The 19,194-nt window shown below is 41.2% G+C and overlaps 1 protein-coding gene across 9 annotated transcripts in view; it reads right to left on the reverse strand.

Moving 5' to 3' along the window:
* The window catches only part of LOC126190951 (myocyte-specific enhancer factor 2), an 898,544-nt gene that overhangs the window by 12,958 nt on the left and 866,392 nt on the right, over positions 1–19,194 (reverse strand). For all 9 annotated transcript variants that reach the window (XM_049931604.1, XM_049931612.1, XM_049931603.1 and 6 more), the window contains 2 exons: positions 3,583–3,735; positions 887–1,090 (listed from right to left, as the gene is read on the reverse strand). In XM_049931604.1, the coding sequence (XP_049787561.1) occupies positions 887–1,090; positions 3,583–3,636 (258 nt within the window). In that variant the 5' untranslated portion in view covers positions 3,637–3,735. The remainder of the gene's footprint in view (positions 1–886; positions 1,091–3,582; positions 3,736–19,194) is intronic.

Here is a 19,194-nt window from a genome sequence, read left to right on the forward strand (position 1 = left end):
CCAGTTCTAGCTCAACTTACATCTCATTTAATTTATAACTATTTCTATAGCCTCTTCACTGTAAATAAATTGGTGACCCTACCAGTTTCACCTATCTTTGAACTTTCTTTCTTCAGGAGAGAAACATTAGGTTCATTTGTTGCATCATCTGGCATCCTATTATAATTTCAAATTGTAGGCTGCATTGGGCCCATCATTCCAGATCCCTCACTTATATCTGTGCCTATCCATTTCTCAGGGTCTCCTGTATGTGGTGAGTGGTTAGCTATATTCATACTATTAATTACACATGAGGCAGGATTTTCTGTCATCATTCTCATCTTGCCAAATGATTTTTCATTTTTTACTGCTATTTAATCCTAACTCTGATTTTACCTGGCGATTACACATTCAACAAAATATTGAAATGCCTCTTGTGAATGATTATTGTCTTACAAAAGAAATAGTATGAAAATCATATGATTATGTGTGGACTGGTGCTACTAAACTAGGAAAAGGTATGTATTGAAATAACTGTTACAGTCAAAAAATTGAAAAAATTCAAAGCCCAGATGTATTTCATCAGACATTCTACCTTGGCCCTAAAATTTTATTATCATTGACAAAAAGCACATTCATCGTTTCAGCTATAAAAATATTTATAGTAATTTATGGAATTGGGATGGAACGAGGAAGGAAAAAGTAACTGCCTAAAACATTACATAAAACCAGGCTATATCATGAGATTAGAGTTCCTGTGCGAAATTACTTAAAGTTTTTAGCTCTTGTACTACTGTACAATACAACTATAGAAAACCAACATATGTTTATCATCTCAGTATACAACTAGTTAACTGTTTGCACTTATTACCAATTTCCTCAAATATTCCAAAGCAACTTGACTTACCTCAATGATATTCTTATTGGTAAGAGATTCATGTGGCTCATTGTATTCTGTGTACTTCAGCAGCACTTTATCCATATCTGTGCTTGCATACTGATAGAGTTTGTTGGAGCTGCTGAAAATTATCAGAGCTATTTCACAGTCACACAAGACACTTAGCTCATATGCTTTCTTCATGACACCAAATTTGCGTTTGTTGAATGTCACCTGTGAAATACAGAACATTTGTTATACTCTCACAGCAAAAATTTGGATTCACCAATGGGTGTAATATTTACCAGTGAAATAATCATCCAACAATATGACTTGGAAGCTATGTATTTAGAGGGAGATATTTATACAGAAGAAATACTACAATTTTTAAAAGTTAATTGCTATGGTCAATATAGATAGAAACCATGTTCCCGCAGCAACATAAAATTTATTTGTTCCTGTTCTGTTGATCCACTAAACAAAAGAACTGATGGATATGGACAGGTTATGTGTCTTTTTAGGAGAGAGGGGGGGGGGGGGAGAGAGAGGGGGGGGGGATGAACAAAATATGCTAACAATTACAGACTTGGGCACTTACTACAGAGTAAATCATACATTATGGCTATTGCACTTTATAAGTTATAGAACTGTTGAAATTAAAGGTACATCAGTAAACTAAGCATAAAAATTTTATTAATAATGTAAGCTATTCATTCACAAAGTGGTGCTAACAAAAAGTGCATGTACAGCATACCATTTCCAAACTAAAATGGAGAAATGTTTACATTAGAAATTCATTGAGAGAGTAAAAAGAGGTTTCTCTGTAGATATTCATCAATTTACTCTTTAAAGTTTGGCATTACAATGGAAAGACTTCATTCAAATGGGAGTCCATCAAACACCTATTTGTTTGAGTAATGTACCCCTTCTGCAGAATACTCAGGTTTTTACTGTCTGTATGTAAGGTGTGTTTTGTTCTTGTATCATGGTCATGATAGGCACTATGGGTTTTGTACACGGAATTGTTCATGATTGCAAAGGACATGAGGCATAGGAATACTGTGAGGTCATTGACAATATATTCTTTTTCTTTTTGATTTCTGTATGAATTATTTCTATTAAATCCACACAGAATTCGGATTGCTCTTTTCTGAGCGACAAACACTTCTTTCGCTACTGCTCAGTTACCCCAAAATATCGTGCCACAGGACAACAATGAATGAAATTAAGCAGCCGTAACAGCATCAATATCAACAGTTAATGCTATAATATGCAGTGCGTAAGTTTCTGAGCGAAGTCTTTTCTCAAATCCAGAATAGGGCAAGACAAATTTAATTAATTGTCATGTCAATATGGATGCCTAAAATTTTGGAGAATATATTCGGTGTATGTTTTGATCATTGCACTTTAATATTATGCCCTCCTGAACTTTCTGAGATGCATGAAAATGAATATATTAAATTTGCTTGCAGCTTTTTTTACATAGTGGAAGGTGCATTAACAAATATAAGAAAGAGCCAGGGGACCAGCACAGAACCTTGTAGCATTCCTGTACTTGCTTTTCTTGAGTCAGATGAAGCTACTGTACCATCTACACGATTAAGTGATACCCTGTCTTTTCTATCAGTTAGGTACGATCCAAGCCTCTTTCCTACTGTGTAATTTAAGCCATAAAAGACTGCTTTCGAAAGGAGGATTTCTTGGTTCACAAAGTCAAAAGCCTTGGTTGGACCACAGAATATACCCACTAAAGCCAATCTATTGTTAAGAACTTCTAAAACATTAATGGCAAAGGAAAACATAGTGACATTGGTTGATTTGGAGGTCTGGAAACCAAACTGACAATGGCTAAGTAAGTTCTTTGTGGACATTCAGATGTTCAACAATTCTCTTATGCATTAATTTCCCCAGAACTTAGAAAAAACATGTTAAAAGGGAGATAGGGTGGTAGATTGAAGCATTACTTTTATTCCCTTTCTTGAATAGCAGTTTTGCAACAACATACTTCAGTCTGCTGGGACGATACCTTGTTGAAGGGATTCATTAAATATATTGCAAAGTATTACACAAATAGCATTATGACAATGTTTAAGTACTCTAGTGGACACTTTGAATTTTAAAAAAAATGTGACGATAGTGTAGCACTACAGTGCTGGTCGTTATATTGTACAGGTAATTATTATAGTTTTTTTTTGGTAGATAAAAAAGTGTGAACTAAATCTACATTTAATTACTAAAAAAAAAAAAGAAATTGTAGACATGTAGAGTAAAATGAGAACTTGTGAAACATAGTGTGTGGATAAAATTGCTATCCAGCACTGTCAGTTGCAGTTGAACAGGAATGGTTTCCTCATAATGATATGCACAAGTCTATAAATGTATGTTGTGGAAGTTGTATTGGGGTTTCTGAAAGAAATAGCTAGTACCTGCTCAGTCTAGACAAATGTTTTTTTTAAGATTAGATGTAGGTGGCATAACATATGGCACAGCAGCTAAGCTTGATACAAATAAATAAGGAACCAACTGTACCCTTGCCTTAGAGGACTATTTGACATGCACATTGAGCGAGTTAGGGAAAGTTACAAGCAATATGGTCAGATGGGAATTTGAATATCACTCCTGCTAAATATGAGTCCAGTGTCATAACCACAGCACAATCTTACTTGGTCGCATTTCAAAAAGCAACTTAAAAAATCTAATATACAAAATGAGAGTAAAATACTGACCTGCCTATTTCGCTCATCTGTGATTCGTGAGATTTGAATTTTCTTTCTCCCCATGGTTGAGACAAGTTGTGTATGATTTTATCAACAGAAAATATCAATAAGAAACTGGGTTGTTGTCTGGTGAGACTGACTAGCAGAGCATCAACATTAAATCTGAAACAAAAAACACAAAACACATCACGTATTGCCTGTACGGTGACAGAAAATGAGAGTTAAGTGATCAGAAACAGCACAATAAGGTAACAATGAAAACTCCAGGACAGACTGTAACAGTACATGAAAATGAGATAGTTGCACTCACCATATAGCAGAGATGCTAAGTAGCAGAAAGGCTCTAGCTGCCAGAGACTGGTAATGCGCGTGTGAGTTGTGTTTGTGTGAGTGTGTGCGTATGTGTATATTATCTACTTGTGACAAAGGCCTTGTTGGCCAAAAGCTAAATTTCCGACAGTCGTTTTGTTGTGCCTTTCTGAAATGCATCTCCACTATACGGTGAGTACTAACTATCCTCTTTATATATTTACAATAAGGTAACACACACACAGATCGAGCTATTATATAATTGCAATGGCCACTCTTTAAAAATAACTGTTGCAACTTTGAAATAAAAATGGTATTTACGATTTTTGGTTGGAATCCACAACCTTAGAGGGAGCTATTCATATGGATAAATTAAGGGTGCACTATGGAGTCAATAAGAAAGCCTAAATGCTGCAAGTGATATAATTGTGACAAGCCAATATGAGATAAAGAGAACAGAAAGTATTAGTATAGTAATAGGTAAGGCTGACTGACTCAGCGTAGCACTTGTAACCTACGTCCTCAATTATTTAAATGATTAATGGAAACTCTCATATAAAGATGTGAAACAAATACTAAATACCAAATACTATTTGGTCCTCAATTATTTGCTTGATATATTCTACACACTGTCTTCCTCTACAATTTCTATCCTCTAAAGCTTCCTCTAGTATCATGGAAGCTATTCCCTGATTTCTTAACAGATGTCCTATCATCCCGTCCCCTCTTCTTGTCAGTGTCTTCCTTACACTATTTTCCCCATTGATTCTGTGGAGAACCTCCTTATTCCATACCTTATTAGTCCATCTAATTTTCGACATTCTTCTGTAGCACCATATCTCAAATGCTTCCATTCTCTTCTGTTCTGGTTTTCCCAAAGTCCATGTTTCACTACCCTAAAATGCTGTGCTACAAATGTGCATTCTCAGAAATTTCTTCCTCAAATGAAGGTCGATGTTTGATACCAACAGAAACGCTCTTGGCTAGAAATGCCCTTTTCGTTAGTGCTAGTCTGCTATTTTGCCCTTCTCGTTAGTGCTAGTCTGCTTTTTATGTCCTCCTTGCTCCGTCCAACATGGGTAAATTTTGCTGCCTAGGTAGCAGAATTCCTTTTGTTGCCACTTCCACAGATGATTTTTAGAAATTCTGATGGAATGTTATCTATCCCTACTGACTTATTTGATCATAAGTCTTCCAAAGCTCTTTTAAATTCTGATTCTAACACTGGATCCCCTATCTCTTCCATACTGACTCCTGCTTTTTCTTCTATCACATCATCACACAAGTCCTCCCCTTCACGGAGGTTTTCATTGTACTCTTCCCACCTAACTGCTCTATCCTCTGCATTCAACAGTGGAATTCTCATTGCACTCTTAATGTTACTGATGTTGCTTCTAATTTCACCTAAGGTTGTTTTCACTTTTGTATATGGTGAGGCAGTCCTTCCGACAATCACTTCATTTTTTATTTCTTCACATCTGTCATGCAGCCATTTCGCCTTATCTTCCCTACAGTCTTATTTATTCCATTTCTCAGTGACTTGTATTACTGTATTCCTGAATTTTCATGAAATTTTTTGTGCTTTCTTCCTTCGTCGACCAACATGAAGTTTTTCTTCTATTAAAAAAACTTACAAATGTCCAGAATGTAATGCTATGTACAAATTAATTTGCAATATGAATTTAAAAGGACTCGTTCCACATCATTACGGTCTATCATGCAAAATGAACATGAAACTAAGTAACCAACCGTGGTTTCTTTGCAGTTACCTGCCTTGTACCTCTGTTCTTCTTGCCAGCTTCTGTGAGTACTCATTTTCGAGATGTCCAGAACTATCTACTCAGCTATTTACTAACGCAGTACCTATGATCAGGAGAACTTCAAACGTATGTCTTCATTCCTTACCATTTCCATATCCTACTTTTTTTGCACATTGTTTCTTTTTGACTCATCTCTTAAACTTCAGCCGACTCTTCCATTACTACTAAATGGTAATCACAGTCTGTGTCTGCTCCTGGCCTTACAATCCAATACCTGATTTCGGAATCTTTGCCTGACAATGAAGTCTTCCCGTATCTCTCTTCTTCTAGTTCTTGAATAGAATATTCTCTATTACTAGCTGAAATTTATTGCAGAAGTCTATTAGTCTTTCTCGTCTCTCATTCCCACTACTGAGTCCATATTCTTCCATAATCCTTTCTTCTACTCTTTCGTCCTGCACAGCTTCTTATGTGGGATTTAATGGGTTGTGCAATAATGTGCAACATATAGGAAGAGAAAGGGACCAAGGATTGAACGCTGAGGTACACCGTGTATTACTGTTTCGTTGGTGGATTGAAAGTTTATAGTCTTAACTAGTTTGTATGTCAGCTTAGGGCATTGTTTGTGATTCAATAGGTATATGGCTAGAACGGTCATAGATGGATCCCCGATATGATACGACTTCAGTTATTTTAGACGTAACCTAAGGTTTACGTTGCCGAGTGATTTTGGAGGCCTAAAAGTATAGCTGCAGTCTCCATTCTCTGGTCCAACAGACGGTACACTTGATGGAAGAATTGTGTAGCTGCTGCGGTTGTGCTTAGCTTTTATCTGAAGCAATGCTGTTGAGTCTACAAGCAGTTTGTGTTTTGCAAAAAAGGCACTTAGCTCAGACGGGATATTTCTTTCGAACGTCTTGCTAAAAGTGGGAATTAATGATATTGCTCTGTAGTCAGAGACATCTTCCTTACTTCCCTTTTTATACATTATGTACACAACATTCATTTGTACAACAGTAGAATGCTTATCACCTTGCATTCTTCCTGCTACCTCACTTCGATAAATTCAAACTGGAACAATTTTCAAGTTTACATGCTTCTAAATGTGCGCAGTAACTTAATATTTGATTTTTATAAGCAATGTTATGTATAGTGCTTTTCATTTCCTAAACATGTAGAATGACATCTTGGAAGTGATACACTGTTCATTCTAAACGTATTTTATGTTCTTAACCGATCACTTCACACACAGATTTATTGGGGGAAACGAGAGAGCTGAGAGAGGAATGTCTTTAACATTCCCTGCGTTATTAAGAAATAAGGACAATTCTGTCAACAGGATATGTAATGCACAAAACTAGCCGTTTATTTGACGCCACTTCGGCGACTTGCGTGTCAGTGATGAAAATCACACAACACCAGTCCTCTGCCGGAAATCGAACCCGGGCCCCCTTGCGTAGGCGGTAACACTACCGCTGTGCTACGGAGGCGGACACAGACTAGGTGAGAACACCGTAATGGGAGCATCAGTTTCAGAGATATCCCAACGAACACATAACGCTAGAAGATGCTTACTCTGCAAGAATAATGCAGCTGTCAATCGATGCACCTCATCTACCGCCTCAAGTTGTATAATAACACGAATTACCCGCGAGTAACAGAGAATTAGTAGGCTAACGTTCTTTTGGCTGCTACTCATAATTACATAAACGTAAACACACTTTCAAAAGTCTGGAAAGCGGAACACGACACAAAATTCCAGCAGATTCGCTTTCAATTCCGTAAACAATGGCAACCTTTCTCAATACATCTGAGGTGAAATGGAGTGTGTCCATTTAATCTTTTTAGATCAGTCGGAATTGTTATGTCCCTGCTTTCCAGATGGCGAAGTAGTCTTTCATAGTTCCCATTCAGCGGATAAACTATTATGACTCCTCACCACTTATCCACATATATTTTTCGGATTTTCGACAACTAGGTAGGGGTAAGCGAAAAAACCCTGGGAAAACTATCATTAACCACACACTACCAACACCGACTCTCTCCCACTCTCGGAACACACACACACCAAACGTCTTTGCTGGAAAAGGAACCCAACACCCTTTCATTAAATACACGGCAAATGGTTACTGTGAGCCAAATGGCGTCGGAAGATAGTGTGATTTCTGCGTCGGGCATGAATCTAGAAGAAAGAATATAATGTGTTCTTTCTTAGAAACCATGATTTGGCACAACAACTGTAGGTCACATATCAGTTTCGTTCAGACTGACTATCCTCATTAAGGATGATATTAAATACAGATCAAGCGTCCAAACACGGTCGTTTATACCGGTATTTAGATTACGTATGGGCGCATGTGCTTTAATTGGGTCTAATGTTGTTCTTAATACACGAGAATGGTCTGTTGTTTGATTCAAACTGGTAGTTTTAACACAGAAATGACATATAGCTGTTGGGTCGAATCACGAGTTTCAAAAAATATTTAAAAGCACCTTAATAGAATGTGCTTTTTCCCTTTTTCCTACAGATAATTTATCTCAGGTATCGCTAGAGAAGCCACAAAGATACAGCTTCTTGGACCATTACGTGTCGCAGTTTTGTAAGGCGTGACCAGGCGACAGCGCCGCGATGGAATGCAGTCTGTCTGAGACGTGGCAGTGAACGCATCCTGCGCACGGAAGCGCGCGCGCACAAATACACACACACACACACACACACACACACACACACACACGTAACCGGGATCCTGCTGTGAGCTGAAGGTATCATGGAAAAAACAGTGCTTCCTACAGTTCGGTAATGAATTGCTCTTCGCTACTGGTCCTTAACAGTGAAGAGAACAGCATTGAGAATAATTAAGACGCACTGTGAGGCTCGTGGGGTAACACAGCTATAGTGGGCGTGTAAACACCAAGAGGACAAACTGGATGTCGTGTGGTGTGCGTATCCACACAAAGAGATAATTACTACCAACGAAAAATAGCAACTAGCCTAATCACTGCTCTGGTATGTCAATATCAAATCAGGGCCTCTGTTAAATGGTTGAAGAGTCATAGTAGAGATCATCATCATCATCATTTAAGACTGATTATGCCTTTCAGCGTTCAGTCTGGAGCATAGCCCCCCTTATACAGTTCCTCCATGATCCCCTATTCAGTGCTAACATTGGTGCCTCTTCTGATGTTAAACCTATTACTTCAAAATCATAGTAGAGATTGTTAAAAAAAATAATAAGAAAGTCTGCAAGCTCCTTCTTGAAAGGGGTCTCTACGCACGTTGACCCATGGATGTGTATCGCTCTGACAAGGCGAAAACAATGGGCAGAGGAACTTTCTAGTTAAGGACTCACGTAACAGTGTAGTGTTTGATGTCTGACAACTGCAATTTTGTATCACGCTACCAATCGACGCGATTGTGTTTGGAGAAGGGAACATTCATGCGTGAATGTCAGGGGGAAAATATCAACACTGACGGACGTACCCGACCTCCATGTCATCCGAAACGGCCTCGTGAAGGCTCGAAGGAACAGAGATGACATCGTCAATGGTTGTTCCAAAGCGTTCAGTTGGCGGACACCATGCTACACGGTGAGGGTATCATTCGTATATTTTCGCCGGGATGCCCTTTTATTGAACGTGACGATGATTCGCTTGGAAGAGGCGTTGTAGCACAGCCCGCAGAATTTACAACTGTTCCAGAACTGGAGTTTGCTCTTCTAGGAAATTGGCGTAAATTCTCTAAGAAAATATGTTTGAAGCTCAATGAATCCATACGATGTTAACAATTCGCAATGACCACAAATAGAATTTAGAGATACCAATAATTGCGATCATTATTTGTCCTTTGCAAAGTGAAGTCAAGTCAGTGAGAGATTTTACAACACAATGATCACTGTGCAACAATGGCTAGACATTTATGTATAGAATATCTAGACGAAGGCGATGCTGGGAAGAAATAATGCTTTGTAACCGGCATTCAGGAGAGAACTGCGAACGCTGCGACATGCTCTATATATACACTGAAGAGCCAAAGAAACTGGTACACCTGCCTAAAGTCGTGTAAGGACCCCGCGAGAACTCAGAAGCGCCGCAACACGACGTGGCATGTGCTCAACTAATGTCTGAAGTAGTGCTGGAGGGATTTGACACCATGAATCCTGCAGGGCTAACCATAAATCTGTAAGAGTACGAGAGGGTGGAGATCTCTTATGAATAGCGCGTTGCAAAGCATCCCAGATACGATCAATAATGTTCATGTCTGGGGAGTTTTGTGGCCAGCGGAAGTGTATAAACTCAGAAGGGAGTTCCTGGAGCCACTCTGTAGCAATTCTGGACGTATGGGGTGTCGCATTGTCCTGCTGGAATAGCCCAAGTCCGTCGGAATGCACAATGGGCACGAATGGATGCAGGCGAGTTACGTACGTGTCACCTGTCAGAATAGTACTAGACGTATAAGGCGTCCCATGTCACTCCAACTGCACACGCCTCCAACACCACAGAGCTTCCACCAGCTTGAACAGTCTCCTACTGACTTGCAGTGTCCATGGATTCATGAAGTTGTCCCTATACCAGTACACGTCCATCCGCTCGATACAATTTGAAACGAGACTCGTCCGACCAGGCAACATGCTTCCAGTCATCAACATGATGTTCAGACTCACTCAAATCTCGATAACCTGCCATTGTAGCAGCAGTAACCGATCTAACAACTGCGCCATACAGTTGTCTTGATAGGCGTTGCCGACCGTAGCGCCGTATTCTGCCTGTTTGCGTATCTCTGTATTTGAATACGTTTCTTTGGCGCTTCAGTGTAAATGGAAATATCTTAATACAAATCATAAGCCGGCCATGCGTCTGCCGCTGTAGGTTTCTTCGACGATTTTTGCCAGATCCGAACAAACAAGATGACAGCAACTCCTACAATTACGAGACAGAGAGGAAAACCACTTAAAACTTCAGTCAAGCAGCCAGCACAGTGATAGTCAGGCTGCGACCGCAAAGTCTCAGGAGGGGCATATGCCACCCACTACTCTTTATCAGTTCAAAATGTCCATATAAACTCTGTACGGAAGAAAAGGAAGAATATCTAAAAACATCTCTAAAATTTAAAACCAGTACAAATGAATATTATTAAAATATCGCTCGCCTTCGGGATGATTCACAGATTTTAATCTGTTATTACGCAATCCAGTGTTGTTTATTGTAACCCGCCACTAGTTTTTATTCCTCGCAACCGGCTACTCAGTACAAACATACATCGATGCACTGATGGCAGGGCAGTCACCAGCAATTACTTGCAATTCCGTCTGGCCGCAGTACGGCGACGTTGCTCAACGGCGTTACGGTCAACTTCTCCCCCCCCCCCCCCCCCCCGGGATGCTGGCTGCCACGGCGTCGCGACGCAGGTTGGTCGGACGCCAGCAGGCCCGCAGGGCAACGCGCCAGGAATGTTTGGGGTGAGGAATGGGGAGGCTGTGTCACGCGGGTACGGCGCCTACGCACTCGACCGCGCGGGGACGAGATCACTCGACACGAGCCGGCCCGCACCTGCACCCAGAGTGCCCAACAGGACCCCCGTGCAGCGTCTCAGCGCCTCTTTCATGCCCGAAGGAAGAAAAAGTGTAGCTTCTCCATCTAACAACTGCACATCATACGCAGCGAAGTAGTTTTACAGTATGAGATATTCAAAGATGGGAGATTACGTTCGTCTAATGCGTGAGCAAGTGAGTGCCTGTCGAGAGTAACGTTATATCTATGATGACGTAAGCGCCACTAAAATGATAATGAAGTGGGCGGTGAAACGTGCTGCCAGAACGCAACCGCACCTGTAGGAAATTAGAAAGGCAAGTCGGCGTTCAGTGTTGTAAAATTCACTTCGTTCAATGTTCATCGTCATCGTGTCGTCCGTTATTTTATATCTACTGCTGGATGAAAGCCTCCTCTAGAGTGTTCCACATTTTACGGTTTTCAGCTGTACATGCTGCTCTCATGGAGCACCTGCCATCCAACCGCTTTTGTATACGTGAAGTGTACTTTTTTCATGTTAACACGAAGTGGTTTCTTCTCGATAACTAGTGGATGACAACGCTGACCTGTCTCTGAGAATAGGTTCTCAGACTATTTTGAGTGACCCAACTTCTGATAGACGATGTCTTCCTCTCGTCTGAATTCACTATTCCTGCAATGACACACTGTAAGTTTCAACTGGTCGCAATTATGATGAACAGGGTTCGTGGCGGCAGACACCGCACGCCAGTCCATTCGGCCGAATCCCATCTCTTACAGGAAGTTGTTTACGAGATGGACATGGTGTCCTCGTAGGTTATTTTCTCAGAATACAAGCCCACTTCCGAAATGTTGCCAGCTGGGCTGCAGAATAGGGTCGAAGACACTCCACTGCACTGTCCTAAAATTACGCATGCGTCCGACATCCACACATGACACTCAGCCAAAACACGACTGAGCCGCCTCCCAGATGAACTGGCGGGACGGCACGCCTCAGACGTGGGCTCATACCCGACCGCCTCAACACAACATTCGAGCATCAAACAATTCCTGCACCCTTCTGTGAAAAAATAAAAAAATAATAAAACGCGACGCCACCGGTCCACGTTCCATTCTAGGTGTCGCCTTGCGCCACCAATTCCGTGCACCTTGGTGCTGCTGTTTTTAGCGCTTTTTCTACTTCTTTTTGCATAACTACATCCGATTTGCCAACTGGGTTTCGTTTACAGATTGTGGCACATACACTGGACAGTTTCTTCTCTTTAATGTGGACACCTAGGACAGTGCAGGGTACTACGACTCCTCTATCTCTTAAAAAGTCACGTCACTTTTCCGTACCCTGTTAACAGATTGCGACCGACGAGTAAGGCCCAAGTTACGACCAACGAACGACTTAACGGCAGTGTAAACGGCATATAATAGTGTAGTATACCAAGCGCGCGTATTGGCGAAGAGGCATGCAGACTCTGGAGGGTCTGTATCAATCCGCTCGCACAGCCGTTCGGCAGTTCGTTCAGCGCAGAAAACATGCAGGTCTGAACACAAGTGCGCTAGCGACTGAATCTTATGGAACTCTCAGAGCGATGCTGGCAGTCAAATCCAGTCTCTGGAGATATATACCAGAATCAACTGATCCACCGTCAGTGGCCGAGAAACACAGTGGTCCAAAACCGCTTATGGAGAAATTGGTAGATTCGCTCAAGATTAAGTTCAAAGCGTATCTGTGGACCTACGAGGGCTGGAACTTCAATAGTGGCAACTATTTATTCACATCCGATACAAAAGAGTTACATGTTTGCACCTGTTACTGTCCTTCAAAGTAGTCACCAGCGTTGTGTAGGACCCGTTGCCAGCGATGTGGAGGGCGTAGTATACCGTTAGCAGAGCCTGTTCTGTTAATGGTGCGAATAGAGCGGTCTAAAGTTATGGTGATTCTCGTGTACGACTGTGATTGGCCGAGCGGTTCTAGGCGCTACAGTCTGGAACCGCGCGACCGCTACGGTCGCAGGTTCGAATCCTGCCTCGGGCATGGATGTGTGTGATGTCCTTAGGTTAGTTCGGTTTAAGTAGTTCTAAGTTCTAGAGGACTGATGACCACAGCAGTTGAGTCCCATAGTGCTCAGAGCCACGACTGTGATGATGTTATCCTAACGCATTACGTTCCTCCACGGCAGACCGTCAATGCACAGTATTACTGTTCGTTTTTGTAGCATCACGTGCGATCAGCTTTGCGAAAGAAGTGGCGACACTTCCTGCGCAACGCACCCATCATTTTACACGACAATGCGCGGGCGCATATAGCGCAAGTTGTGGCTGCTCTGTTCGGTCGATGGGACTAGGAAGATCACCATAGTCCCCGGACTTAAGTCCTTGTGACTTTGATTTGATTCCTAAGATGAAGGAACCACTTCGTGGCATTCGCTTCAGAACTGTTCCAGAGATTCGACAGGCAGTAGACCGCACCACCGACAGAACAGGCTCTGCTAACGTTATAGTATGCCTTCCATATCGCTGGCAACGGGTTCTACACAACGCTGGTGACTACTTTGAAGGACAGTAACAGATGCAAACATGTAACTCTTTTGTATCGGTTGTGAATAAATAGTTGCCACTATTTAAGTTCCAACCCTCGTATATCAGCAGCATCAAATTCCAAACCTTTCTTAACAGCCTACGCATAGTACACACACAACTGGAGCTTCTAACTTGCTCTGAATGAGGTGAGTGAGAGGACAGATGTTATCGTTTTGCTGAAGTATATCACTTCTCGTCTACTCAGTATCATCGTCTTCCTCTGACTGACTGGTGCAACCCGTACACACATAGCTGTCACACGCAGAAGGCGGTATTTTCAGAGATAAGCTGTTACAAGAAGGTAGAAATGTAAGTGTTTGCTGTCCCGACCACGACCGACTCACTACAGACGGAGCTCGTTCTGCTTGGACAAGGATGCAGAAGCAAATCGGCAGCGTCCTTTTCAAAGGAACCGTAGCAGCATTGGCGTTAAGCGATTTAAGCAAACACAGAAAACCTAAATTTTAATGGCCGCGCCTGGCGAATGCAAATCCAGTGTCTTAAACACTGCGACACCTCATGAAAGTAACGGTTGCTGACGGTGCACTATGGTCAGAGGGAAACATTAAAATGTGAAGAAAAATTATTTTAAAGGTGAAATTTAAGCCAAGTTCGTTTACTTTCGTCAAAGGCTAATAAGGATTTACCAGGTAGCTCAGGCGTCTGTGATCAGTTTGTAACGTCTACGCTCTGGCGTACGTTAACTCTTTAAAGCCTGTACTATGGTAAGTTGACGGGCTTCACCTTATAAGGAAGGATTTTGGTAAATATGTTGACCGCGTGTACCTGAATGGAGGCAAAATCAGACTTACACCCACTCAGTAACAACAATGATACGCCAATCAAGTCTAAAGTACAATTACACGTTTGGACGGACAAGAAACATACACAGCAGATGCTACCAATTATTATTAATACGGTCGCCAGCGTAATTAGGCATTAACTGAGTTCTTTCCCTGTACAAGTGGATGTACGTGCAAGCATAACAACACGTAGTAATACTGCATTATATGGTAAATTTTGAACCAGAAATATCTACTGAACTAATATTTTCACTTTCTGTACTAATTTGGACAAGCTATAAATACACGACATTGCACTATAATGATTACTACAAACTGCGTTTTGTCTATTGATCCGACTGAAATCGGGCATAGGTTACCCTAGAAACAGCACTTTTGAAACACACATACAATGTCAATTTTAAGGAGGGTAAAACACTGATAAATTAAGGTTTTATATTGACTTTAACGTTGCTGGTCAAAGCAGTTCAGTACACTTCAGGATTTAAATAAATAGAAAAGAAAGAAAGGGGGGGGGGACCCTGAAACTGTTATGATCACTGTAGTGAAAGTTTGATCATTGAGAGCCTTAATCATTCTAGATTTCCAATATATGATTTACCACTCTTTTTGTCTTATTTCATGCTCATTTAACTACCGTTATTTTGGTCTCAATTTAAATAAACTTCATTACTAAACCAATGTCAATATTATCTTCCAACTTGGTCAGACCTATATTATTCGTCCAGTATTTCATTAACAACAAAGTTCTTTAAACATCATTCTAACATAGATAGGTCTGCAGGTAATTATTATTAACATAAACTTTAAATCTTCATCTTGGGATACTCGGATTGCACATGTGGAAAGGACCCTGTCTAGGTTAGTTGTGAGGATAATTAATTGATAGGACAGTCCTGGTAAAATTTAAGTTATTATTGAACAGTATGTAGCAACAGTGACACTGGTCCACACGAATACAGTACTGAAAGTTTCAACCTGTTCGTATCGATGAGGCGGTCGGCAGGCGGCGAGATGGCGAGGCACGAAGCGCACAGGCAATTACAGCAATGGCTCATGAAATATCGGCACTTTACTTCTTCATGGCGTCGCAATGCTTTTCCATTTAGTGCCTATGGAATATTGTCATACTGTATAGACGTCGGAAACAGCACATCCGAGGCTCAACGAAACCACTTTTTCCAGGAGAGCCTCCTCGATCTAGCACGTGTTTCTCAGATCGATGCCCAACTCTGACTACTCTGCTGAGCCCGTTATGCCGTGCAGCGCCCGTGTGCATTTTCCCGCGCTCGCCTGCCTCCACCTTTTACCGCTCCCCTACAGACAGGGTATTCACCAAAGGTTTTACATTCTACTTATCCTAATACATTGCCTACGTATGGACCAGGCATACAATTACATCTTTCACATCTTACAATATTTCCAACATTAGTTCCACTTCCCTTTGATTACAACATTACTTGAAATTTGACATAAATATTAAAATTTACATCGAAAATTGTTTATAGCTTCTCCAATATAATGGCATGAAACAAAAAAAAAAAAAAAAAAAAATGAAATCAGAATATCGATTATACTAATTTATCGAAATTCAAAAGAAAAAAAATTATTACATATACAGTAGGATAACGTTAGTGTTGTTACAAGTTCAGCCCATTTTTTGTTATTTGCTCACATTAAAAGGGCACGGAGGTAAAGGCACACCATACTCCATTCTTAACTAAAGAGTTCTTTCACATTACTATACCAAGGGAAAGGCGATTTGAACAGACTAATTTTAATCGGCGTTGAAACTCGGTCACACAGGGCATCACCGAAGGCTTTAAGGCACGGACATGAATGGAAGTAAATAATAATAACAGATGAGCCTAGATCTTTTCTGCGTAGTAGTCTGCATGACGAAACTTAGCGACGTGCTTATATTGTGTGCAGTAAGCCACACCACAGGCGTCCGCATTAACCCGTGATCCTGAGTAAGCGAGGCACGGCGGCAGGCGCCGGCTGCTTCGATGAATGACATTCCCCTGCCGCACAGCACCGGCTTCCGGCCCACACGTAAAGGCGGCGCTGTCGCGGAACGAGCTACCCTGCACTCTGTGCACAATTAAACGCCCTTTTGCTTTCATGACGAAGCTGAAACACATTCTCATAATGTTTACGCAAAAGTTGACGGGTGTGTACAGTTTTCCTTTCCGTCAAACAGTAAAGCGCATGCTCCCGCTTTTCCCATTTAAGTTTCTTGCTCTCTCCATTTCTCAATTAGTCACGTCACTTTTTTTTTAGTTTTTGTTATTTGTGTTTCATCTCGTTCCTCTTTCTCTCCCGCTTCCACACCGTAACATCTCGTATTTTGTCGCCTTCCGTAGTTGGTAGAAACTATCAAGTTTTTAACAAAATATTTAGCAGAAATTCTATAAATAACCTCGATCTGAACTTACGTAAAGTCACAGATAATGATTAAATGTGCATCTCTGCCTATCTTCTTATGTTTTCGCTTCCATAGAGAGTTCTGTTCCGCCATTAGAGAGAAGCGCCCGCAAATGGTCTACAGTCGTCGTCGTATCGAACTGCACAACTAAGCTGATCTAGTTGAAATTCATTAAGACTGATTAAATTAATTAAGAGAAGATTTGATGTTGCAAAGGCTTAGACGTCGCATACTCAAACGCCTTGGAGAACAATAAAAAGACGTAGGTGTAAAACAGAGCTATTACTTTATAAATGGTGCTAATCACATCTAGAGTACAGTTCCCGATCCTGTCTCTATTCTGTCGTCCAAATTATTTTTATAATACCTGTCCCACATTTAATGGCTTTTCCTGAGGCCGGGTCGTAAATTATAATATTTCATGCTAGGAGGGATGGTTCATAACCACATTTATCATAACCGCTGCTGCTAGTCCACATAGTCTAAAATGTCTCTCCTGAAACTTTTCTCTACTGTCGTGCTCATGATCCGTGTAAATCGTGATTGTTTTTTCCTCATATGTTGATTGCCTGGTTAGATATAAGAGAGAATCTAAAATCGCCAGGATAGTCGTATCAGAACAATAAATTATGCGTATAAATTAATCATGTCCCGACATAACAGGGGAAGATACAAATGGTAATCTGAAGAAGACAAGACGTTTCCCGCCGACGTGATGTAAAGACTTTACGAGGGGCCGACTACATTCTAATCTTGAAGGTTATGTTGGTAATGCCTGTCACGAGCTGTTATGTGAAGTTATGGTGATGGAACATCAGATTTGTATAGCCAATGACGTAACGGTGTATTCGTTTTGACCGCTGCAAAAAATATTGAGTATTTAACGTAACAACAACATTAAAATACTGAATTTCCGGAAAAAAGTACCTTGTTTGCAAAGGAAAATACGCACATTAATGAGTCATTATTAAGTTTCTTGACGCACTTTGGCGTTTTTTGTTATTGATATTTATACTGCTGTAATCTGGACGCAAGTAAACAGGAAATAATGGAAAATAAAATTATCACTTTTCCAAGCTAACTGAGACCTCCCGCTACGGTACACATCAGCCTGGCCTCTCAACCAAGACTTCACTTCCTCATTCGTTGGCTTCGCGAACTCGCAACAAAACTGATATCTTCCAACACTTGATACGATGTCATTAATAGTCATTGAATACAGACATCGCAAAAGTGCTGCATATATCAATAAAAGAATACACATACAGGAGAAGTCGTTCACAAAACACGATTAATTGGTATATCTGCGACTATAAGAAGTATGTAGTTAAGATCTGTTCATTAGTTACCACGTATCATCATCCCAGTGGTTGTCTCCAACTTGACACGGGGACGTCGCCGACCTCCGCTCTACAAGTATATCGCGAACAAGGACAGCAAATGGACGAGTCCCAGTAAAGTTTAGCACGTGATGGCTCTTGTATTAGGGAGCAGGGGATTGTGTGCAGTTTTCAAATTAATTTCTATGGAATGCGCGTAGTAAAGGTCAATGTATAAATTTGTTTAGACTACCCAGAAAGCGAACGAGAGTGTCGAGAATGAACTTGGCTAGCAACTGCAGACGACAAGATCTGATGTGCCTGAAGTTATTTATGAGCCAAACGACTTGGTCTGGGAACCCGCTGGACATAACAACAGCTCAGGATTCTTACGAATACGCTAACAGTAAGTGCACGTATATGTTGGCTGTAACGTTCCTATCACGTGCGTTCGCACCACTGCTCATACGTAATTAGTAAACACCTGTTGTATCCATACAATGACAAAGCTGCCTCGTCGGTGGCAAATGTAATGAAACTATTGGTAGCTTAATCGTGGTTGGTCAACGCTGAAACACAGGGACCATTCCAGCCTCCCTGAAGATCTTCGTCTAATAGTAGTGCATTTCCAGATCGAAAGACAAAGCCGCGAGGTCTTACATCAATAAACGTCTATGCCTTTCAACATACCACGACATCAATCGATTGTCTGATTAGTAAAAAAATGGTTCAAATGGCTCTGAGCATTATGGGATTTAACATCTGAGGTCATCAGTCCCCTAGAACTTAGAACTACTTAAACCTAACTAAGCTAAGGACATCACACACATCCATGCCCGAGGCAGGATTCGAACCTGCGACCGTAGCGGTCGCGCGGTTCCAGACTGTAGCGCCTAGAACCGCTCGGCCACTCCGGCCGGCCT

Source organism: Schistocerca cancellata, chromosome 6, assembly GCF_023864275.1.
Source record: "Schistocerca cancellata isolate TAMUIC-IGC-003103 chromosome 6, iqSchCanc2.1, whole genome shotgun sequence".
Lineage (NCBI taxonomy): Eukaryota > Metazoa > Arthropoda > Insecta > Orthoptera > Acrididae > Schistocerca > Schistocerca cancellata.